Source organism: Dipodomys merriami, unplaced genomic scaffold, assembly GCF_024711535.1.
Source record: "Dipodomys merriami isolate MVZ:Mamm:240054 unplaced genomic scaffold, mDipMer1.0.p SCAF_2, whole genome shotgun sequence".
Lineage (NCBI taxonomy): Eukaryota > Metazoa > Chordata > Mammalia > Rodentia > Heteromyidae > Dipodomys > Dipodomys merriami.
The window spans coordinates 121,196,506-121,221,031 of NW_027203381.1; the positions used below are offsets into that span (position 1 = coordinate 121,196,506).

At 63.5% G+C, this 24,526-nt stretch overlaps 1 protein-coding gene across 1 annotated transcript; it reads right to left on the reverse strand.

Annotated features, from left to right (window-relative positions):
- Positions 1 to 370: 370 nt before the first annotated feature.
- Positions 371 to 23,203, reverse strand: Tspear (thrombospondin type laminin G domain and EAR repeats). The gene is made up of 11 exons (XM_070028911.1): positions 23,063 to 23,203; positions 21,837 to 22,075; positions 18,104 to 18,194; positions 16,362 to 16,518; positions 14,966 to 15,097; positions 12,291 to 12,517; positions 11,172 to 11,358; positions 9,755 to 9,984; positions 3,878 to 4,065; positions 3,368 to 3,469; positions 371 to 784 (listed from the first exon to the last, which is right to left on the reverse strand). Exons 1-11 carry the CDS (start codon positions 23,201 to 23,203, stop codon positions 631 to 633), a joined length of 1,848 nt encoding a protein of 615 aa, XP_069885012.1. The 3' UTR covers positions 371 to 630.
- Positions 23,204 to 24,526: the final 1,323 nt, after the last annotated feature.

The window sequence follows — 24,526 nt, forward strand, 5'->3', positions numbered from 1 at the left end:
CTGGGCCCTGAGGTGAGGACCTTGGAGAATCCCAGCCCGCAACGAGCCTCCCAACCCCTGCATGAGCCCACACCCTGATGCCCTGAGCCTGGAGCAGGGAAAGGGCGGGGGCCTTGGACATGGGAGGCAGAGCCCTCTGCACACACAGTGGAGCTGCGGGGACTGGGTGACTGGCCAGAGAAGGGGCGCTGTGGCCTCCACTGGGGACCTGGGGATGGGGCCTAGCCCTGTCCCCAAAGCATCTGCAGGTGCACTGAGGCCCGCAGAAGTAGCTGCCTGCAGAGGGGCTCCCCGCCCCCACGGCTGGGGCCGTGCGCGTGTCCCCGGCCCGGCCCGGGCAAGCAGGATGCTGCGCCGCCCTTTGGGACAGAGTGATATAAATATATTTGCCTGTAGATAAAGTACAATAAATAGTCAGGGCCCATGCGGGCTGCACCAAGGGCTGAGGCCGAGTGAGGTAAGACTGGAGGAAGCTGCCCTGTGGCCGAATCTGCTGGACTCGGGGGCTGCGCCAGGGTGGGGGCTTCGGCCCGCTGGGCCCAGGGCCGCCGGGCGGTCAGTGCGGCCCCAGCGGGGCGTGGAGAGCTGGTCGGGGCGGTGGAGTCCGGCTGGCTGCGGCTGCCCTGGCCTTCAGATGGTCCTGAGCTGCAGGACCCGGGACAGGGGCTCCTTGGCGCTGGAGTAGATGAGGAAGGAGCCAGCGGCCGTGTGGAAGGCCTCCCAGTCCCGGCAGCCCACGGTGGGGAGGCTGTGCACCGGCACAAAGCCCTCGTAGCCCTGCCACCTGCAGACAGACGGACACAGTGTGGGCCCACCGTCCCCAGGTCTGCGGGACAGATGGACACGCCTTGACTCCACTGCCCCCCAGTGGGCCTGCAGGACAGACGGACACAGTGTGGGCCCACCGTCCCCAGGTCTGCGGGACAGATGGACACGGTGTGGGCCCACCGTCCCCAGGTCTGCGGGACAGATGGACATGGTGTGACTCCACTGTCCCCAGGTCTGCGGGACAGATGGATACAGGGTGACTCCACTGCCCCCAGGGGGTCTGTGGGACAGATGGACATGGCATGCTGTGGGCAGGGCCTTGGCTGTGGGCGGGGCCTTGGAGGGCGGGGCTGTGACTGGCCATGCAGTGGGTGGGGCATGTCTCTGGGCGCCCCTCGGGTCGTCTTGGCTGTGGGCGGGGCGGGACTGGCCATTCCTTGGCAGTGGGTGGAGCGTGTCTGGGCACGGCCCCACCCTGGGCTGGTGGACACAAGGTCCCAGCAGGAGCAGCGCCCTCCGCTCTAACCCCCTGAACTGTGCTCGTGGCCCCTGCTCTGCTCCGCACCCCAACACCGGGAGGCCTGGCTGCGGGGCGTGCCTGTGCATGAGGTGCAGTGTCCACGCGTGGCTAGGTTGTTGTTGGACGGCTCGGGCTTTGGTTTTCACATTTCCCCGGGCTGTTTTCCAGCCCAGTCCGGCCCGCCAACTCGGAGCTGCCCACCCTCCCACCCTGCAGGTGCGAACAAGCTTCTAGCAGTTTCCCCGGTCAGAGCCTCGGCCCCTTTTCTCAATGAAAATCCACCTTCTATCCCAGAGGGTCTGTCCTGCCGTGCCGCGTGGGGCCTGGGACGGACAGACAGCGTCTGCCGGCCACCCCCGGCTCCCCCTCCGGGAAGGGGGTCAGTTCTGCCCGGGCCGGCCGGCGAAAGCCTCTCTGCAGGGAGGACGCGGGTGTTGAGAGGGGTCTGGCCGGGCCTCCCTTTGCCTAAACCGCCCCCCCCCCCCCCCGCGCGTCCCCGGGCAGCTGGTACACCCGTGTGAATCCCCGTTCCTGGCTCTCCTATAGTCCTCTTGTTGAATTTTTTATATTTGGGTTTTTCCCCGCGCCTATCCTTACATTTGGTTTTTAATCCATATAAGATTAATTTTTGAATGTGGCTATGCAGTAAGGGTTTAGCTTTGTTTTCCTCCAGATAGATCACAAATTGTATGGGGTTACTTTATTACGTACTTCAGGCTTTTCCAATGGTTCTTGGCTCTTCACCCCACCTATCTGCTTCCTGTGTGGTTGGGGATGAAACTCAGGGCCCAGAGAGGGAGGTGAGACTCTACTGCTGAGCTATAACCAGCACAGCCAACTCTGTGCTCACTGGAGGGCAGGAGGATCATCTACTTATCTGTGGGTTGACGGGCCGCTTCCTCCTTCACTGCCTTTTTCCCAAAGTTTCTTTGGTCATTTAAAGAATTCCCCCCACATCCATTTTGGAATTATCTTATCATGCTGCTTTCAGCATGATAGATTTGAAGTCTAAGGAAATCGGACGTTTCTTTCAGTAAAGACACGATCAAAACTAAGTGAAGAGAGCTGGAGACCTGAAAATACCACCTCGAGGCCGAGACTGAGAATGCTGTCTAAGACACTATCAACAAGGCACCAGGTCCACATGGCTTGTAAATAAACTCGCCCCAGGCATAGGAAACAATTACACCTGTTAGTTCAACTATTCAGACCCCTGGGCAGAGTGAGAAAACACTGCAGAGAACATTTATGAATTAGTCTGGAAAATGCCCACCGGCACCACAGAACATGGAATCCATGGAATCCAGCCATACATAAAGCACTAATGCATCCTCTGGGACGTCAGCTTCTACCTCTTACTGGGAGTCACCAAGCGGCAGGCGACCATCGATACATGCATAGAGAAAGCATACCCAGCACCACAGGAAGCCACAAGCAGAGCCAGCGCCAGGCCAGAGGAGGGCACCACCGTACCTTCCCGCCAACCCCACACGCAGCGGCCTCCTCATGGGCAGAGGCCGCTCTGCTGGCCAAGGCTGCTCTGCAGCTTGTAGCTAGTTAAGAAAACCAAGAAAGGAAGCGGCCACAACGCCGCACGGCTGCAGCCCCAGCTGCTGCAGGCAGAGCGAGGGGACGGTCCCAGGCCAGCCCTGGGCAAAGTCTACATTGTGTCTGAAAAGCAAAGGACAGCACAATGGCCGAGATGAGTGTGGAGCGCCTGCCTCTCGAGCGTGGGCCCCGAGTCCGTGCTGCAGCACACAGCAGTCAAGACCAGCAAGCAAACCCGAAGCAGGGAAGCAGTAACAGCGTTAGAGACCAGGGGGCAAAGCTGTCTTTGCTCTCAGATATGATTGCGTCTCGAGGTCCTTGAGGCTGTCAGGCAAAAACTAGAGCCGGGCGCCTGAGGCTCCCCGGGCATCCCAGCTGCTCATTGGTGGAAGTAACACCCATTCACGATGCTTACAGTTCTTCACAAATGCAGCCTCACCTGACCACGAGGCCTGGCCCGGCCTAAGCCGGGGAGCCCTGGCAGGGCAGGTGAGCGCTGAGGCAGGAGGGGCGGCCCTGGCTGGTCTTTACCTGTAAATAATACTGTTCACGGAGAAGGAGTTTCCATCGAAGGAGTTGGCGACCACCAGGAAGTGGTCTTCCCCCACGGAGAAGAACTCCCAGTCCAGAGCACTGTGGAGGAAGAGGGTGCGGTGTGAGAGAGGCAGGTCACTGCTGGCTCCCGCTGGCTCCCGCTGGCTCCATGTCTCCCTCTAGCTTCCTTCCGAAGCGCCCCGGCACGTCTGACTGCAGCTGATCCTGGCAGGGCCCCCTTGCCACGTGCCCATGTGCCCCGTAGTGGGAACCGTGGCTCTCCGGCCGTGGCGGCTGTGGCGGCAGCGTCCCCGGCTTGGCTCTGGGTCCGAGCCAGGCACGGAGCTTGATCTCCTGGTCTCAGGATTTTTTTTTCTTCTGGATTGAAAAAATTCCCTGAGATCCGCTCTGTGCATCTGCCAGTCAGATGGTTCAGGAGACACAGGGGGGAACTGGCGGGAGGTGGCCCGCCCCAGGCCCGCCCCGCCCTCCTGCGCAGCCCCCCACCTGCAGGTGGAGATGTCCTGGAACTTGACGAAGCTCTGCGCGGTGACGTTCAGCTCGTAGATGACGGAGCTGAGGACGTAGGAGTCGTTCTGAACCTGTGTCTCCACGTCGTAGCTGTGGCTGTTGGCCACGGCCAGGAAGACCCTGTCCCCGATGTGGAGAACCTCCCAGTCCGCGGCGCCAAACGTCTAGGGCAGAGGAGGGCCGGGCAGGAGGGCGGGAGGGCTCCCACCACCACGCCGGCACCCACGCCCACACCGCCGGCCTGCAGGCCCCACCGCTCTTTGCAGGCCGGGTGTCTGTCTGACGGCCGGCAGCCGGGCCTCCTGGCCTCTGTCCCAGTGGCCAGGCCAGCGCCTGGGGTGCAGCTGACCTGTGGGACGCTGGGCGGGGCTGCGGCCCTCGGCCCGGCCCCAGGACCTGGACGCAGGCTGGCGCGGGGGGCCGTGGTGGGGCTCCCAGGGGACTTCTCCACACCCCGGCTCTCAGCGCCCCCCATCCCCACACGGGTTTTTCTTAGGACTTTTCCAGTGTTGGCGGGTGACGAACGGGGGCTGTCTCCCTTCTTAGCTGCTCCTCAAGTCCTGTGTCCAGCCTCCTCCTCTGGGGCCTCCACCGGCCCCACAGCCTCTGTCCCGAGGGGCGTCCCAGCCTCCCTGGGTGGATGGAGGAAGGTCCCTGATGCCCTGGGCAGAGCCCGCGGGCACCTGTGTCTCCTGGGGGGCCTCTCACCCCTTGGGGGTGTGTGTGTGGGGAGGTGCAGAGGAGGCAGGAAGGAGGAGAGCTGGGGAATCCAGACGAGGCAGAGAGGTGCAGGGCAGGAGGAGGCTCCTGGAAGCACAAGGCCAAGGCGGAGCCCCGTGGGTGACCTGGGGCCGGGCTGCCCCAGGGCCTTTGCCTCGACTTTCTGCTCCTGGTCCTGGGGAGGGACACGGCACGAGGACTCTCCGCGGGTCAGCACAGTGCACTGCATCTAGAGACTGAGTCCAAAGAGCCAAAGATGGACAGCGGGGGCCAGGGGCCCGTCCAGCCCACCTGGCTGTCCAGGCGGGGGGGCGGGGCCAAGGCCTGAGCCACACGGGGTGAGAGAGAAGGAGAACCCTGGAACCCTGGCAGCCGCGGGGGGGGGGGGGGGGGAGGGGAGGGGGGAGGGGAGGGGGAGGGCTGCTTGAGGTTAAATGCGGAATACGGCCACCACGCGGGGAATGCAAGGAGACAAGCCCTGCGGGTGACTGGCGCGGCCCGGAGGTGCTGTGCTGACACCTCGCAGCGGGACGCCGGGCCGCAGCGGCCGCAGGAGCCGCCCTCAGGATGGAAGACAGGAGCACAGGGGAGGGCGGAAGGAGCCGTGAGAAAGAGGCATCAGGAGGCCCAAGAAGCTCTGGAAGGGACCAAACTGTAAGCGTTGCACTGAGAACACAGAGTCCACACTGGCCTCCATGGAAATCATCCATCTAACACAGAGCCGGGCGGGGAGACGGGACTGGAGGAAACAGGGAGAGGAGGCAGAAGACAGGGAGAGAAGCGATGAATAAAATGTTTCCAAATTGGATTTGAAACCTTATACTGCAGATCCAAGATCAGAGACTATGCAGGCAGGATGAATACAAAAAAAAAAGCACAGGACACACTCTGGAGCATGGCGTCCACAGAGGACATTGGGAGGTGACCGGTAGACTCCACGTCCTTCAGGAGTGAAGGGAAGATGGACATGATGGCCGAATGGATGGCCAGCAGACCACTCTGTAAGACACGCTGAAGGGAGTTTTTCAGGCTGAAGGATGGAATGGAGAGTCTGAGACAGGATGGAGTTATTAGAGGTGGGCAGTGCGTGGAGGAAGGCAGGAGGCCACGGAAACCAAGCATTCTGACAAACTATAGAACCTGCTGCGTATCAGCATGTTCTTACACATTTACACGGTGGCATGACAGGAGCCGAACAAGATGACTGCATGCGCTGAGTTCACCTCACAGGGAGCTGCACAGCCCTTCCAACTGGACGAAAATCCAGCGTGAGCATGGGAGCTACAGAGACCGAGGGAGCCCGTGTCCGGGACTTCCGCACGGCAGTGAACAGGTCAAATAAAATAGTAGTATTTGCAAATGAACATACACATATACATCTACGTCCCGACAAGTATGTTTTCACAAACCACACACAGCGGAGCACCGGTGGCTCACGCCTACAATCCTAGCAACTCGGAAGGATGAGATCTGAGGAGCACGGTTCAAAGCCAGCCTACGGAGGAAAGTCTGGAAGACTCATCTCCAATTAACAAACAAAAACCAAAATCCAGGAGTGAAGCTGTGGCCAGCCTTGAGTGAAAAGGTTTACGCAGCATCCGGCTCAAGACCCTAGGGTGTTTTTTTTTTTTTTTGACCTGTTCTCCACAGAGGTCTGTTAACCTCTTGGCCTGCAAGTTTAGTGTACTGCTGCCCTCCGACCCCTGCCTGTCCAGAATCTGGCTGGCACTGCAGGGCACTTAGAGAAAGAGCAAACTCCAGGCCACATGCAAAGGCCCTTTCTCTCCGTGAGCAGCAGAGGGCGCTGCTGCCCACCCAAGCTCAGTGGCCAGGGCACAGGCAGGAACGCAGGCCCATGGTCACTGAGGCCACCCCAAAGCCCAGGCTGCCTCAGAATCAGCCACTGCGCTAGTTTAGGCCAAAGAATAAGCTCCCAGGGACCAGGACCAGGGCCAGGGCTGCAGGGCTCGGCTGCTCACTCGGCCCTCTGAGATCACACCTCTTCTCCCACGTGGACGTTTGTCCCCTGTGGACCAGCCCCCAAGGCCCAGTGGCCTGGGATGTCAGGACCTTCAGCCCCATCTGCCGGTGCCGCCTCACAGAGCAGGACTGCTGGACCAACCCAGTGTGCTGGGCTAGGGACAGAAGCTGTCAGCCCGGGACATCGCCGCCCCTCCCAAGTCCGTGAGCAGCCACGTGTGCTCACGTCTACACGCACACAACTGTGCACACAGGTATGCATTACTTAGCTGCCGCACACAGCATGTCCAGGCCCATACACAGATGTGGGCATGCATGCAGTGTGCACACATGAGCACACACATCACAAGAGGCACGTGTGTGCTCAGCTCACCTGCACCCCCAGTCAGGTCTCCAGGCTGCTTCCTTCCCAACACCTGCCCACTGCTGTGTGTGGAGCCCGCTGCCCTCCCAGGGCCGGGCCCCGTGATGCCTGGGAGCTCCTCACCCCTGCGCCCGGCTGGGCGGCCAGGGACGGGCAGAGCTGAGAAGTCACCGGCGTTCAGCAGGTAGGAAGGCAGGGAAGACGCTCGGGGCGGGAGCCTCGGCACAGGGACAAAGGGAGGTGGGTCCGAGGCTCAGCTCCAGAGGGACTGAGACCCGAGGAAGGCCAGGGCTTGGCCAGAGGGTGCTGAGAGCTTCAGCAGGCGAAGGCTCCAAGAAGGTGCTCAGGAGGTGCGAGGCAGGAGGAGAGCAGGGCACCATGGGTGAGCAGGGCACCATGGGTGGTGAGCAGGGCACCATGGGTGGGTGAGCAGGGCACCATGGGTGGGTGAGCAGGGCACCATGGGAGGTGAGCAGGGCATCATGGGCGGGTGAGCAGGGCACCATGGGAGGTGAGCAGGGCATCATGGGTAGGTGAGCAGGGCACCATGGGTGAGCAGGGCACCATGGGTGGTGAGCAGGGCACCATGGGTGGGTGAGCAGGGCACCATGGGAGGAGAGCAGGGCACCATGGGAGGTGAGCAGGGCATCATGGGAGGTGAGCAGGGCACCACGGGTGGGTGAGCAGGGCACCATGGGAGGTGAGCAGGGCACCATGGGAGGAGAGCAGGGCACCATGGGAGGTGAGCCACCTCTGGCTCCTGGTCCATCTCTATGCAGGAGAGGCACAGCACCTGCTGCAGGTGTCCCTCCTGGGGTTCTGGGGTGCCCAGCCCCTCTTGCCCAGCCAGGGTCAAGCAAGTACATGGTGCTTGGTGAGGATGAATGTTTATGTCATACTTAGGACCACCTTCATGAAAACAATCACTGACACTGTGGTCACAGACACTGTGTTCACAAGGGCACTGTGGTCAGAAGGGCGCTGTGTTCACAGACACTGTGGTTACAAGGGCGCTGTGGTCACAGACACTGTGGTGGGGACTGCAGGAGACATGGGTGGGGCAGGATGCCTGCCAGGCCCCTCCGCAGCTGCAGGGAGGCAGGTGGCCCCCGAAGGCCTAGGGCAGGGTGCTGCCGTCTCCTGGGGGCCACAGCTCAGGCCAGGCGGGCCAGGTCGGGTGCCTGCTGCGCTCTCACCCTGGGGAGCCCTAAACCCGTGTGCCCCGGGAGCCTGGGCTGCCAGCCCCCACTCAGCGCAGACGGGCCATGGGACGCGGCTGCCGGGAGTGCTGGCCTCTGAGACAGACGCACCCATGCCACACCCACTTTACAGGCGTGGAAACTGAGGCAGGGAGGCATACGTGTGTTCAGGCCTCGGGGGGGCCTGCTGTCTATCTGACTGCCTCCTGCCCTCACAACTGCCAGCGGGGTTCTGCCCAGCCTTCTGCAGTACTGAGTGTGTATGCGTGTGTGCATGCGTGCACAGCGCATTCGCGTGCACACAGCGCATTTACGCATGCTCACGTGTGCACTAGGAGGAGTGCCACACGGGGGCAGGCCTGTGACGCGCGGTCGCTGCAGACCTGGAGGCTGCTGTGCCGTTGGCGAGACCCTTCCCCACTTCAGCCAACGTGTGCCAATGCCAGCTCCAGACCCGAGGCCCCCCGGGCCTCCCCGGTCCCATGCACTGGCCCCAGGACGGCTCTGTGTCCCTCCCCTGGCCTCTGCGGCCCCCTGGGCCTCTTCCCTCCAGCAGCAAACCTCGAGTCCTCATCAGCAGCCCCCCTCCCCCTTCCTTCTCCCCACTGGAGAGCTGACGCCTCTGAGCTGCCTCTCAGAGAGTGGGGACACGTGCCCAAGACCATGCCCAGAGGCTCAACGCCCATCGCTCAGGCAGCAGGACCCGACGCGGGAGGCCGGGCTCCAGGGAGAGCCCAAACAGAGCGGCAGTCTCTGGCAGCAGGAGGAAGGTTCTGGAGTGTGTGAGGAGTGGACTGGAGGGTGGGCGGAGGAGCCAGCCTGTGCGGGTCCCGCCCCGGGCGGCAGGACCGGGCTGTGCACGCGGTGAGCACCATCGCCCGTGGCTCTTCCCACCGTGCACCAGGGAACCTTCAAGAAACGGGTGCCGCCAGCTCCCCAGAGCCTCACACACGCATGACCTGCAAAGCTCAATCCCCACGGCAAACAAACGAAGACATCTCCAGGCCCAACACGGATTTCAGCAAAATGAGCAAATGCTGGCAAAACACACAGGTGTTTGTGTGTGGGGGGCTCTGCGGGCGGGCGGGTGGGTCCTGCCTGCTGGGGGCTTCCGCCACTGGCCCGCTTGCTCCCCGCTCAGCCTGGTTCTACCTCCACCCGGCTCCCTCCCACGCGGGGCAGGGCTGTCACTGTGAGACGTATCCCCACTATTCAAAGGGGGCCAGGCCTCCAGCCTAAAGGGAGACGCTCCCCCAAACACCTCACCCCACCCCCAGGCCACAGCCAAGCTGCCTGGCCATCCCGGGGCGGAGACCCGGCCCCCTGCTGGGGCGGGCAGAGCTGGGGCGTGCCCTGGGGCAGGAGGCCCCTGCGAGCACCCCACCCTGGTCAGCCCCCCGCCTTGGGCGGCTCAGCGCAGGGCCTCTCTGCCGGGAGCCCCAGAGGCTGCGCCACCCCGACAGGCTGTCTTCCTGGGAAGGAGCCTGTGCCTGGGGGAGGCTCAGGCTCGAGGGTCCAGCAGGCGCACGGGGCAGACTCCGGGGTCTGCGGAGACGACGCGGGAGAGCGAGAGAGGGCGGCAGGTCTTACCAGGAAGGACTGGAAGAGGCGGAAGGCGCCCACCAGCCAGATGTAGAGGTGCGAGTGCAGGCGGGTGGAGGTGCCGTTGAAGGTGTTGGCCACCACCAGGAAGGAGTAGGGCCCCACCGTGAAGAACTCCCAGTCGTAGGCGCCCGACGTGGCGATGCTCTGGTTGGCCTCGAAGAGCTGGGTGGTGGGGCTCCACTTGTAGATCACGCTGTCGATGTTGTGGTTGTCGCCTGGAACCAGGGTTCCGTGTGGGGTGGGGACACGGCAGCCCCACTCTCGCCCCGCACCCCTCGGGTCCCGCGCGAGCGGCTGCGCAAGACCTGCCCAGCCATTGAGTCATCCCGTCCCCGGAGCCTGGCCGTCATGGCCCGGGTGGAGGCTCCGTCCCCAGCAAAAACCCCCTGGCCTCCCACCGCTTTCCAACAGAGCATTGTCAGCCAGCCCCGGGGAGGACCGTCAGGGGTCCCTCCCGCAGGGCTCCCCGAGAACCTGTCCCTGACAGTGCCCCCGACAGTCCCGTGCTCTCAGTGACGCTTCCCCACAGCCCTCCCCTCCATGGCCAGCGGTTCCCAGGCCCATTCTGCCGGAGTGCTGGCCCTGAGGACAACTCTGGCCATGGTCCCTGGACCCCCTAAGTGGAACGGCTTCTGACCCCCCAGGCCTGCCTGGTGGGGCGCACACCCGGGCAAATGCTGTGTGGCTGTCGGAGGACCGGTCAGTCCCTTGCAGCATGAACATGCGTGGACCTCTCCACACCAGCCCAGAGCTTTAGGCCTGGGGAGACTCACTGGCCCCCAGTCACGCATTGTGGGAGCGGGGTCTGGGAGCCAGACCTCCCGGCCCCGGCCAGGCTGCGCTGCACACCAACTTCTGACACGGTTGCTCAGAATGAGCACTGGCCCTCGGTGAATGGGGCCACCAGACCGCCACGCCGTCCACCTGGGTGGCCTGCGGTCAGTGTCCCCCTGCTCACTGTGCCAGCCTGACCCTCCCAAGGACAGGCTGGTTACTTCCAAATCAGGAGGGGAGCCAGGGGCAGACTGCGGGCTGGGGTTCGGTAGCTCAGGTCTTCTGGGGTCTCCCAACCTAGGCAGTGTGCAGGCGTTTGTGAGCAACACCCAGATGTCTAAGGCTGGACTCCCGGAAATGGCCCAGGCACGACCCACCTCCCTCCCTTCCCCTGCTTTCCTTCCTTCCTCCTCCTTTCCTTCCTCCTCTTCCTTTCCTTCCTCCTTCCTCTCTTTTCTTCCTTTCTTCTGTTCTTCTTGACAGGGTCTCACTAGGTAGCTGGGATTGGCCTCAAAATTGCAATTCTCTTGGCTCAGCTTGTAAGTGCTGGGATTACAGGCGTGCATCACCAATGCCAGGGTATTACTTTTAATGCCTTCTAGGTCACGGGCCACCACTGCTGCCCTACCTTCCCGGTGGTTGGCCACTGCCAGGAAGTGCTCCCCGTCCACCGTGAAGGCCTCCCAGTCCCGGGCGCTGTGGGTGGCAATCCTCTGATACAGGATGAACTTCAGCTTTCTGGGGCTCCATTTGTAAATCACGGAGAACTCCTGGCCCTTTTCATTTGGTCCAAAATTAGCCACAGCCAGGAAGATCTGAAAAAGGAGAACCAGGTCATTCTGCTCTGATTGGCACAGGGCACTGACCAGGTCAGTCCACTCTGATCCCTGCAGGGGGTGACCTGTATTGTTTCTGCGCTTGACTGCCTCACTCATGCCCGTGGAGAGGGTGTGTGTGTGTGTGCATGTGTGTATGTGCGTGCGTGTGCGCATGTGCGTGCGTGTGCATGTATGTGTGCATGTGTGTGCATGCGCGCGCGTCTGCATGTGTGCGTGCTTGTGTGCATGTTCATGTGTGCGTGCGTGCGCATCTGCATGTGTGCATGTGTGTGTGTTCATGTGTGTGCAGGTGTTCATGTGTGTGTGCACGCGCGTGTGCATGTGTGCGCATGTGCGCGCGTGTGCATGCATGTGCGTGTGTTCATGTGCGCACGTGCGCATGCACGTGTGTTCATGTGTGCGCATGTGCATGTGCGCATGCAAGTGTGTGCACATGTGTGTTGTGTATGCGCGTGTGTGCATGCATGTATTCATGTGTGTGTGCGTGCATGTGCATGCGTGCATGTGTGCTCATGTGTGTGCGTGCATGTGTGCTCATGTGTGTGCGTGCACATGTGTGCATGCGTGTGCGTGCACACGCGTGTGCGTGCACTGGCCAAGCCTAGCCGATGTTGTGATCATTGAGGGGTAGCTCAAAGCCAGTGCCCTCTTCTCCAAACCTGGCAGTCAAGTTTATTAAAATCCCCCATGGCCTCCACTGGAAAGCAAAACAAATTCAAAATTTGGAAAACGCGTTGTGTGCAGATCCTGCCCAGGAGCTGGTCCCGAGGCTGCTGTGGGACTTCTCTGACTCAGCGCTGTGTCCACCGCCTCTCTCCCCGGGGAAGGTGTCGGAGCCCTGAGAAGAAGGGGAGCGAGCAGACCCAGCCCGAGGACCGCTAGGAAGGGGAGGTCCCCCACAGACTTGCCTTTCTCCCAATGGTGAAGTGTCGCCAGGACTGGGCCTGGTGTGTGGGGATGCTCTGATAGGAGACAAACTTTCCATCTGCCCATTTGTAGATGGTGGACCTGGCTTTCCGATTGGCTGTGGCCACGAAGAGGCCCGCCCCTGGGATGCGGAAGGTCTCCATGCCCAGCGTCTCCGAGTTGGTGAACAGGCTCTGATGCTCCTCCACGTAGTCTAGCCTGGCCTTGGCTGGTGATGGGAAGATCGTGACCCGGTGAGCATGGCCGGGGTGCTGGCTGCATGAAGACACCCCGAGGCCAGCCCTGTCCATGGTGCTGGCTGCATGAAGACACCCCGAGGCCAGCCCTGTCCATGGTGCTGGCTGCATGAAGATTTTCCTGGGCCTTTGTTTCACTCTTGTGGGAGACATACAGAGGGAGGCTGCTCTCCCTGGCTGTGGGATCTGTACCCCTCCCAGAGGTAGGAACAGGATACAGCTTATACAACGTGTCCAAACCAAAGCGGGTCCCAAGACCCATGGCTCCTATCGGCTGTGCCCTGGGTCCACGGCCCACAGCCGAGCCCCGGCCCACACCCTGTCCATGCCACCCGTCCCGGCTCACCTTCCCCACTGGGAGCCCCGGGGAAGAGCCAGCATGACACACGGGCTAGGTGAGCGGCGCCTCGTGTCTTACCCGTGGCCTGGTGCACAGGACATGCACAGGAAGCCCACGGAGGCCGAGCTCAGCTCCTGAACCTTCTAGTCAACAGGAAGCCCTGAGCGAGGGCCACACCAGGACATGTGCATTTACAAACCACCAGCAGCCTGGGCTCCTGCAGCCACCCCGAGCAGTGTGGCCTTCACGCTGAGGCCCGGTGCTCCGGCGCCAGAGCCGCGCGCCTGGCTTGCCGGCATGGAGCTGGACCATCTGCCCGGGAGTCACGGCTGACTGAGGCCACCTCTAGCTCTCACAAGCCCCCTGGGCCCCTGGGACACGCCACCCAGAGACGGAGTGTCCTCACCACTTCATAACCGCCCCTCCCTGTGGGGTGTGTGTCCGTGGGTACTCATAGTGTGTGTGGATACACAGTATGTGTAGACCTGCGGGGTGTGTGTGGGTCTGCGGGGTGTGTGTGGGTCTGCGGGGTGTGTGTGGGTCTGTGGGGTGTGTGTGTGGGTCTGCGGGGTGTGTGTGGGTCTGCGGGGTGTGTGTGGGTCTGCGGGGTGTGTGTGTGGGTCTGCGGGGTGTGTGTGGGTCTGTGGGGTGTGTGTGGGTCTGCGGGGTGTGTGTGGGTCTGCGGGGTGTGTGTGGGTCTGCGGGGTGTGTGTGGGTCTGTGGGGTGTGTGTGTGGGTCTGCGGGGTGTGTGTGGGTCTGCGGGGTGTGTGTGGGTCTGCGGGGTGTGTGTGGGTCTGCGGGGTGTGTGTGGGTCTGTGGGGTGTGTGTGGGTCTGCGGGGTGTGTGTGTGGGTCTGTGGGGTGTGTGTGTGGGTCTGCGGGGTGTGTGTGGGTCTGCGGGGTGTGTGTGGGGGTCAGAGGGGTGTGTGTGGGTCTGCGGGGTGTGTGTGGGTCTGCGGGGAGTGTGTGGGTCTGCGGGGTGTGTGTGGGGGTCTGAGGGGTGTGTGTGGGTCTGTGGGGTGTGTGTGTGGGTCTGCGGGGTGTGTGTGGGTCTGCGGGGAGTGTGTGGGTCTGCGGGGTGTGTGTGGGTCTGCGGGGTGTGTGTGGGTCTGCGGGGTGTGTGTGTGGGTCTGCGGGGTGTGTGTGGGTCTGTGGGGTGTGTGTGTGGGTCTGTGGGGTGTGTGTGGGTCTGCGGGGTGTGTGTGGGTCTGCGGGGTGTGTGTGGGTCTGCGGGGTGTGTGTGTGGGTCTGTGGGGTGTGTGTGGGTCTGCGGGGTGTGTGTGTGGGTCTGCGGGGAGTGTGTGGGTCTGCGGGGAGTGTGTGGGTCTGCGGGGAGTGTGTGGGTCTGTGGTGTGTGTGTGGGTCTGCGGGGTGTGTGTGGGTCTGTGGGGTGTGTGTGGGTCTGTGGGGTGTGTGTGGGTCTGTGGGGTGTGTGTGGGTCTGCGGGGTGTGTGTGGGTCTGCGGGGTGTGTGTGGGTCTGCGGGGAGTGTGTGGGTCTGCGGGGTGTGTGTGGGTCTGCGGGGTGTGTGTGGGTCTGCGGGGTGTGTGTGTGGGTCTGCGGGGTGTGTGTGGGTCTGCGGGGTGTGTGTGGGTCTGCGGGGTGTGTGTGTGGGTCTGCGGGGTGTGTGTGGGTCTGCGGGGAGTGTGTGGGTCTGTGGGGTGTGTGTGTGGGTCTGTGGGGTGTGTGTGGGTCTGCGGGGTGTGTGTGTGGGTCTGCGGGGAGTGTGTGGGTCTGCGGGGAGTGTGTGGGTCTGTGGGGTGTGTGTGGGTCTGTGGGGTGTGTGTGGGGGTCTGCGGGGTGTGTGTGGGTCTGCGGGGGGTGTGTGGGGGTCTGCGGGGTGTGTGTGGGTCTGTGGGGTGTGTGTGTGGGTCTGTGGGGTGTGTGTGGGTCTGCGGGGTGTGTGTGGGTCTGCGGGGTGTGTGTGTGGGTCTGCAGGGTGTGTGTGTGGGTCTGTGGGGTGTGTGTGGGTCTGCGGGGTGTGTGTGGGTCTGTGGGGTGTGTGTGGGGGTCTGCGGGGTGTGTGTGGGGGGGGCCCTGCACACTCAGGGTATGAATGCCCTGTCCTCAGGAAGCCTCACCTGCCAACACTGAGAGCCACTGTCCGTGTGTGCACAGGTACAGCCCCCTCCGGATGGCATCAAACCAGAACTGGGCCTCCTGGGCCGGAGAGCAGGGCGGCTGCGTGCCCAGGGTCACTCGCACGTTGGCGTCTGTGGAGATGGGGAGGGGGCCGCGAGTCGGGCGGGAGGTCAGGCAGACTGGGCTGTGGCCAGCCTCGAGGTGCAGGCCTGGACATGGACGCCCCACCGGCCTCTCTGTGGAGGGCTGGGTGCTCCGTGCTCAGGACACATCCTTATTGGTGTGAGGGTGAGCTACGCACGCGTCTCGGGTCTCTTGGCCGTGGGTGCAGCTGGTCTGCAGCCGGCTCCACGTGACTGTCCGCCCAGCGGCTGGGCCCAGCTGGGTCGCGCTTTGGTGGGAGCTCTGCGCATCGCGAGCCCCCCTTGCTCTCCCCCTGCCTCGGGAGGGGCACTCTGTGTCTGCAGCTGGCGGGCGTGGTTTCAGTTAAGTGGTTACACGCGGCAGATGCCCGCAGGCAGCCAGGCCCCAGGAATCACAGAACAGCGCCAGGCACCTCGGGGCAGGGGGGTTGCTCCAAAGAAGGAGTTTCTAAAGGGAGCCATGGCTGCCATCTGCCCAGGGCCCGGCCAGACAGGGCCTTCAGAGGGGAGAGGAGGTGGCTTTGGCTGACCTGAGAGCACATTCTGCCTCCCAGGGGCCTGGGCACTGGCCAGCCAGGAGACAAGGCAGAGATCAAGAGGCTGCTGTCTTAGGGGAAGTCCTCCATAGAGCCACGGACAGTCCACAGAGCCACGGACAGTCCACAGAGCCACGGACAGTCCACAGAGCCACAGACAGTCCACAGAGCCATAGACAGTCCTCCACAGAGCCACGGACAGTCCACAGAGCCACGGACAGTCCTCTACAGAGCCATGGACAGTCCACAGAGCCATGGACAGTCCCCCACAGAGCCATGGACAGTCCACAGAGCCATGGACAGTCCCCCACAGAGCCATGGACAGTCCCCCACAGAGCCATGGACAGTCCACAGAGCCATGGACAGTCCACAGAGCCATGGACAGTCCCCCACAGAGCCATGGACAGTCCACAGAGCCATGGACAGTCCTCCACAGAGCCATGGACAGTCCCCCACAGAGCCATGGACAGTCCCCCACAGAGCCATGGACAGTCCACAGAGCCACGGACAGTCCACAGAGCCACGGACAGTCCACAGAGCCACGGACAGTCCTCCACAGAGCCACGGACAGTCCACAGAGCCATGGACAGTCCACAGAGCCATGGACAGTCCACAGAGCCATGGACAGTCCCCCACAGAGCCATGGACAGTCCTCCACAGAGTCCTAGATCTCAGCAGACCCCCTGGGGTGGGGCACTGTGGCCTCAGCTACTAACCATAGGGATATTTCAGCACCTCGTTGTCGTCCAGCTCTCCTGGGAAGCCCTGCAGTGCGGTAGGGATGGACAGCTGGGCCAGATGGGCGTTGCTGCTGGGGCACAGGCTGGGGGTGGCATCCGAGCCGGGCAGAAACACCAGCTGCCTCATCAGGCCCTGCAGAGAGAGGGCAGTGCTCAGACTCACAGCTGGGGTGGGGGCCCCGACCCGGGGCCATGGGGACACAGGGCTCAGACCCGCGGATGGGGTGGGGGCTGGACCCGGGACCGTGGGGACACAGGGCTCAGACCCGCGGATGGGGTGGGGCTGGACTCGGGGCTGTGGGGACACAGTGGTCAGACCTACGGATGGGGTGGGGCTGGACCCGGGGCCGTGGGGACACAGTGGTCAGACCCGTGGATGGGGTGGGGCTGGACCCGGGACCGTGGGGACACAGTGGTCAGACCCGCAGCTGGGGTGGGGCTGGACCCGGGGCTGTGGGGACACAGTGGTCAGACCCATGGATGGGGTGGGGGCTGGACTCGGGGCCGTGGGGACACAGGGCTCAGACCCGCAGCTGGGGTGGGGGTGGACCCGGGGCCATGGGGACACAGGGCTCAGACCCGCAGCTGGGGTGGGGGCTGGACCCGGGGCCATGGGGACACAATGGTCAGACCTGCGGATGGGGTGGGGCTGCACCCGGGGCTGTGGGGACACAGTGGTCAGACCCGCAGCTGGGGTGGGGGTGGACCCGGGGCCATGGGGACACAGGGCTTAGACCCGCAGCTGGGGTGGGGGTGGACCCGGGGCCATGGGGACACAATGGTCAGACCTGCGGATGGGGTGGGGCTGCACCCGGGGCTGTGGGGACACAGTGGTCAGACCCGCAGCTGGGGTGGGGGTGGACCCGGGGCCATGGGGACACAGGGCTTAGACCCGCAGCTGGGGTGGGGGTGGACCCGGGGCCATGGGGACACAATGGTCAGACCTGCGGATGGGGTGGGGCTGCACCCGGGGCTGTGGGGACACAGTGGTCAGACCCGCGGATGGGGTGGGGCTGGACCCAGGACCGTGGGGACACAGGAGTCCAAACTTCTGCAGAGCTAAGGAGCCTGCGGGTCACTCGTCGGGAAGACCACAGGGGCCACAGCCCAACACTGCACTCGGTTCCACGCATGGACTTTCCACGTGAACGAGCTAGTGACCAGACTCCACTGCCAGTCCACCTGCGCATCTACCCCACTAGCCATTCCTCCATCCTCCATCCTCCCTCCTCCCTCCTCCATCCATCCACCCATCCATCCTCCATCCATCCAACCATCCACTCATCCACCCTCCATCATCCATCCATCCATCCATCTACCCATCCATCCTCCATCCATCATCCAACCATCCACCCATCCATCCTCCATCCTCCATCCATCCACCCATCCATCCATCCATCCACCCATCCATCCACCCATCCATCCTCCATCCTCCATCCATCCACCCATCCATCCTCCATCCACCCATCCATCCTCCATCATCCATCCATCCATCCACCCATCCATCCTCCATCCTCCATCTATCCATCCATCCATCCACTTAGCGCCCATCCAGTGGTTCCCCCCTGCCACCCACCATGCATTTGCCATCCATCTGTTCCTTTGTCCTCCCAGCCACCTGCCCGCCACCCTTGTGACCTCTGCCGTCCAGGAAGGACAATGTTTGCGTGTCAGGGGCAGCAGCCCCCAGCCCCGGGGGTGGGAGGAGCTGCACGTACCGTGAACAAGCCTTTGGTTCTCCTCCTGCTGCCGATGAAGAACCGGGCTCCTTGCACGGAGAGTGTGTCAGGGAAGGACACGTCAGCCACTCTGAAAACAGCAGTGGACAGTTGAGTCACAGGAGCAAGGCCGCGCCCTGCTGTGATTACAAAAGACCCTTGAGCACGGTGCTAACGCCCCGGCCACCGCGACAGGCTCAGGCGGTCTGTCTGAGGCCCGGGCCGCGGGGAGAGCTCAGGCCGCACCCTCTCCCAGCCTCCTCCTCCAGCCTCCTTTGGGCCTCAGCTCCCCAGGAGGAGCTGCCCTGCTCTGTAAATATCATCCGGACTCAGTTCAACACCTGCTCCCAAGTAAGAAGGGGTTCACAGGCACCGGGGCTCATGACGTGGGGAGGGGGTGATGCTGGGGGGTGTGGGGGAGGGGTGATGCAGGAAGGGCATGACGTGGGGACACTTTCCCCCAGGACAGGAGTCTTCACTTGGCAAAGAGATGCTTAGTGGCGCTTCCTCCCCGCCCCCTCCCGTCCTCCACTGAGCACTGTGTGCAGTGACTGGAGCAGGAGGAAGGAGCCCTGGAGCCCCCAGGGCGATGGGAAGCGCTGGTATGGATGTGAGCGTGGCTGAAGTCGAGAGCTGCGGGTGAGGCCGGCCACGGGAGGCCGGCCACGCGACACCGTGGCCACGGGACACCGCGGCCAGAGGCCCCGGGAGGAGCGCTGGGGAGCCCTGACCCCGTCCTGCTCAAAGTGTTACCCTCTCCTCAAGCACCCCCCGCCCCGGCCGTCAGACTGCAGCTGCCACGGAGGCCCGCTCCGTCCCGCTGTCCACAAAGCTTAATCCCATGGGACACAGCACAGTCCTCGCTGAACGGCTGAGCATGGGACAGCTGCCCTGCCCGGCCTGGGCCAGGGGCTCCCAGCTCAGTCCACAGCCGCCGGCTGGCTCTTCCTCCAGGAGGCTGTGCACTTCCTCCCCACGGCCAGCCCCTCTTCCTGCTGGAGGCTGCGTCCTCCACACCGCCAGCCCCTCTTCCTCCAGGAAGCTGCGCACTTCCTCCCCACGGCCAGCCCCTCTTCCTCCAGGAGGCTGCGCACTTCCTCCCCACGGCCAGCCCCTCTTCCTCCAGGAGGCTGCGCACTTCCTCTCCACGGCCAGCCCCTCTTCCTCCAGGAGGCTGCGCACTTCCTCCACTCACTCTGGGTGCCCATTTTGAAAACCCGAGAGAGACTTCCTGGTCATTCTGTTGCAGGTCAGGCGGATGATCTGCAGGTGTGGGTGCCACGGCCCCTCGTCACCCGTGCTGGGACATGCCCAGGAGTCCGGTGACCACACAGCCCAGCCGCACCGGCTTCTGTGCTGGCTCAGAGCCCTTCCGGCCTGCAGCTTTCTCTTGGGGTTCTGCCCGCCCAGAGCAGCCAGCAGTGGGGCTCCCCTTCTCTCGGTGCTTGAACTTTAGGCACCCCATGAATTTTGGGGGGGCGGGAGAGCCACTGTGATAGAGACGCACGAGGTCCAGGTGTGCGGTGCGTGTCTGCAGGCCTGGCTGTGGGAGGCACAGGCAGGAAGATCAAGGTCCTGACTGGCCATGGGCAAAACACCCATCTGAAAAATAGAGTGGGCAGGGCCGTGGGTGTGGCTCCAGTCGCACAGCCAGCAGAAGGCCTCGAGTTCAAACCCCAGTACCATCCAAACCGAACAAAGCTCTGCTTGCATAAAGACCAAGGGTCCCTTTGTTACCAATTAGGTTTCTTGGTTACAAAACAGGAAGCAGGCACCTCTGAGAGCAATAGCTTCAGATAACGGCAGCTTCACTACAAACAGAGTCATCATAGCGGTCAGTGGGCTGGACTCCAGGACTCACCGAGGCCGGGCCAGCTGGCTAGGGCAGACCATACCAACAAGGCAAAGACCAGGACCAGGAGCAAACGCAGGCCCGAGGTCCTGGTGTGCACAGAGCCCCTGGGGCTTTTCACATCACCAGCTCTGTGTGGCCTGCAGGGGTGCAGCTGGACAGCTGCTCCAGCTGGCCTCGCTGGCCTGACATTGCAGTCTCTAGAGGTGACGCTGGGGAGGGAGGGGTGACACTGGGGGGGGAGGGCAGGGTGACACTGGAGAGGGAGGGGAGGGGTGACACTGGGGGGGAGGGCAGGGTGACACTGGGGAGGGAGGGCAGGGGTGACACTGGGGAGGGAGGGGAGGGGTGACGCTGGGGAGGGAGGGGTGACACTGGGGGGAGGGCAGGGTGACACTGGGGAGGGAGGGGAGGGGTGACACTGGGAGAGAGGGGAGGGGTGACACTGGGAGGGAGGGGAGGGATGACACTGGGAGAGAGGGGAGGGGTGACACTGGGGGGAGGGGAGGGTGACACTGGGGAGGGAGGGGAGGGGTGACACTGGGGAGGGAGGGGTGACGCTGGGGAGGGAGGGGAGGGGTGACACTGGGAGGGAGGGGAGGGGTGACACTGGGGAGGGAGGGGAGGGGTGACGCTGGGGAGGGAGGGGAGGGGTGACACTGGGAGGGAGGGGAGGGGTGACACTGGGAGGGGAGGGGTGACACTGGGGGGAGGGGTGACACTGGGGAGGGAGGGGAGGGGTGACACTGGGAGGGAGGGGAGGGGTGACACTGGGGAGGGAGGGGAGGGGTGACACTGGGAGGGGAGGGCAGGGGTGACACTGGGAGGGAGGGGAGGGGTGACACTGGGAGGGGAGGGGTGACACTGGGGGGAGGGGTGACACTGGGGAGGGAGGAGTAGGGCGGGGGGTGCCAGCCTGCCCCATGCAGTGCACTGAACACTCAGCCTGGGCTGCTCCTCCAGGACACGGAACCCTTCTCTGCAGGGCCCGCCCCTTCTCCCAGGCCTGTCCCGTCCTGTCCCCGCCCAGGGTGGTGCCCGTCCTCCCCAAGGGACCTCAGCTGACTCCTCCAGGGCAGCTTCTAAGTCCCCACCACAGCCTGGGCCATCTGGGGCCCCAGGGCACGCACAGCTGAGGGTGGGCTGGGGAGCAGGGGAGGACAGGTGAGGATAGACCAGGGCGGAGAGGATAGGGAGGACAGGGGAGGGCAGGGAGGACAAGGGAGGGCAGGGAGAATGGGGAGGATGGGGAGGATGGGAGGGTGGGGAGGATGGGGAGGATGGGGAAGGTGGGGAGGATGGGGAAGGTGGGGAGGATGGGAGGGTAGGGAGGGTGGGGAGGATGGGGAAGGTGGGGAGGATGGGAGGGTGGGGAGGATGGGGAAGGTGGGGAGGATGGGAGGGTGGGGAGGATGAGGAGGATGGGGAAGGTGGGGAGGATGGGATGGTGGGGAGGGTGGGAAGGATGGGAGGATGGGAGGGTGGGGAGGATGGGCAGAGAGATTGGGAGGATGGGGAGGACCAGGAGGGAGGATGAGGAGGACGGGCAGGGAGGGCGGGGAGGACTGAGAGGGCGGGGAGGACGGAGAGGAGCAGGGAGGGCGGGGAGGAGGGGCAGGGAGGACGGAGAGGAGCAGGGAGGGCGGGGAGGAGGGGCAGGGAGGACGGAGAGGAGCAGGGAGGGCGGGGAGGAGGGGCAGGGAGGACGGGGAGGGAGGACGAGGAGGACGGAGAGGGCGGGGAGGACAGGCAGGGAGGACGGGGAGGGGCAGGGAGGACGGGGAGGACAGGCAGGGAGGACGGAGAGGGAGGACGAGGAGGACGGAGAGGGCGGGGAGGACGGGCAGGCGGGGAGGGCGGGTCCCGCGCCCCAGTACCTACACGTCCACCGGGAGGCCGCAGTCCGTGGTGAGGGAGAAGGAGCCCTGGGACACGGCCAGGACCAGGGTGTGCCAGCGGCTGTCCGCGAGGCCGGGACTGCGGAAGGACACGCGGGTCTGCCAGGCGCCGGCCGCGTCCTCGCTGAGGAACAGGAAGTGCAGCTGGGTGGATGAGAACCGCAGCCCGAGCAGCAGCGCGTCCCGCTCCTCCGCCACCACGGACAGCAGGTACTCGTTCTTCTGCGGAGAGTGGGCGTGAGGGGCGGGGCCGGAAGGGGCGGGCCAACGGGAGGGGCGGGCCTGGCCAGTGGGAGAGGAGGGTGGGGCCAGCGGGAGAGGCGGGCCTGGGGAAAGGCGGGACCAATGGGAGAGGCGTGCCTGGCCAGTGGGAAAGGTGGGACCAATGGGAGAGGCGGGCCTGGCCAATGGGAGAGGAGGGTGGGGCCAACGGGAGGGGCGGGCCTGGCCAGTGGGGGAGGAGGGTGGGGCCAACAGGAGAGGCGGGCCTGGCCAATGGAAGGGGTGGGCCTGGCCAGTGGGAGAGGAGAGTGGGGCCAACGGGAGAGGCGGGCCTGGCCAATGGGAGAGGAGGGAAGGGCCAACAGGACAGGTGGGCCTGGGGAAAGGTGGGACCAATGGGAGAGGCGGGCCTGGCCAATGGAGAGGCATGCCTGGCCAATGGGAGAGGAGGGTGAAGCCAATGACAGAGGAAGGCCTGGCTAGTGTGAGAGGAGGGTGAGGCCAATGGGAGAGACAGGTCTGGCCAATGGGAAGGGAGGGTGGGCTGAATGGGCGAGGCCGGCATGGCCAATGGGGAAGAAGGGGGGAACGAGAAAGGGGCGGGGTGGGGGGCTAATGAGAAGCAGGGATGGGATTGACCGGAGTGGGGGCGGATGCCGGGGAGGGGGTAGGAGTAAGGACGGGGCGGAACTAATAAGGGGACAGAAGTAGCAGGAGGAAGGGGCGGGCGAGGGGGAGGGGCAAGGCGGGGGACTGAGGCGAGGGGGGCCGGGGCCTGGAGAGCCGGGGCTGCAGGGGGGTGTGTGGAGGGGCCGGGACGGAGGCGGTGCTGGGCAGCCCCGGGAGGGCCCGGCCCGACCTCCCTCCCTCGGCGGGGGCCAGGGCCTGCACGGGCACACTGGCACACTGCCGGGGAGGATGTGCGAGCCTGGGGCTCTCGGCAACGGAGCGCGGGAGACGCGGCCGGAGCGGCCCAGGGGTTGGTACCCAGGGCGCCGCTCCCCCGGGGCACAGAGGCCCACCTGTGCCCACCAGCAAGCGGTGAGCCGGTGTTCCTGCCCTGGAATAGCACTCGGCCTTTGAAAGGTCGTTCTGGTCTGCTACGTCAGGAGTGGATCCTAAAGACATTATGCAAGTGCGGTAAGCCCAGGAGGAGCTGGGGTCGGAATGGGGAATTAGAACTTATGGAGGCAGAGGTCAGTTTTGCTAGATGGAATGTTCTGGAAACAAGCGATGAAATTGCCTGCCGGGAGTGTGACCTCCCAATGCTGGTCCACTTGTGTTATTCTCAAAGGATGATCAACACTGGCTTATACTGACTGCAGCTGAGATCCGGTGCACGCTTCATCCGTCACCACGGAAGTAAAGATAGGAAAGTGAAGCCAGACTCCAGTATGGCTCCTGCCTGAAATCCCAGCTGCTCAGACGCTGAGCTCTGGAGAATGGAAGCCAGCCTGGGCAGAAAAATCTGCGAGAGTCCATCTCCAAAATAATCAGCAAAAGGCTGCCTGGAGGCATGGTTTACACGGTAGAGTGCTAATTGGAGCAAGCAAGCTAAGTAAGTACAGTACAAGGTTCTGAGTTCACACACTCCAAGGATGCAGGGAGAAAGAGCTGTAAGAAGAGGAGGAGGAGGAGGAAGAGGAAGAGGAGGAGGGGGGAGAGGAAAGCGATTACACTGTAGAGGTAAATCAGATATGAGGGAAGCTGTAGAGTGTATGTGGACATGGAAACAGCCAGTCTGTCCGTCTGTGATGCACCAGTGTGTCTGAAGAGGTCAAAACCCTCCTGTGACAAAATTTCATTTAGTGTTCACTTGGGCAGATGACCACTTGTCCTTACTCCTGGTTATTCAGGGGACGTGGGAGACATCAGCCTCCATGTCGGGGGCCCGCCAGGCCTACCTGCCCGGAGCAGGCACTTCTGCTGGCACAAGCTGGCACAAGCGAATGCCTGGAACCCAAAAGGGACTGAGGTGGAAATCCTTCCAGGAAAGGCCAGGAAAAGGGAAACACGGACAGGGCAGGGGCTGGGGTGGCAATACCTCAACCAACAGAAGACTCAAGCACCAGGTAGAGCCCACACACCAGGCCCTCTGCAGCCTGCCCACAGGTCCCCTGCTCACCAGCGTGCCCGGGGAGCCCCCCCCACCGACCCGTCCAAGTCAAATCACTCACTGCTCACTGTGTGCAGAGTCTGACATTGGCTCTCACCCCGTGACTCACAGCACCACAGACAGAGAATGAACTCAATGAGTTTATTGAAGACCAGGAGGGGCTGACCGGTGGGAGCCAGGGCAAGAGCTGCAGAGTGGAGGAGTGGAGAGGCAGGGGAGACAGGAGGGGACAAGGAGGGACAGATAGAGTCAGCACAGTAGACAAGGGAGGGCCACCCTAGGGGTGAAGGAGAGGGCCCTCAACTCAGGTCAGGAGTAGATCAAGGGGACCTTGA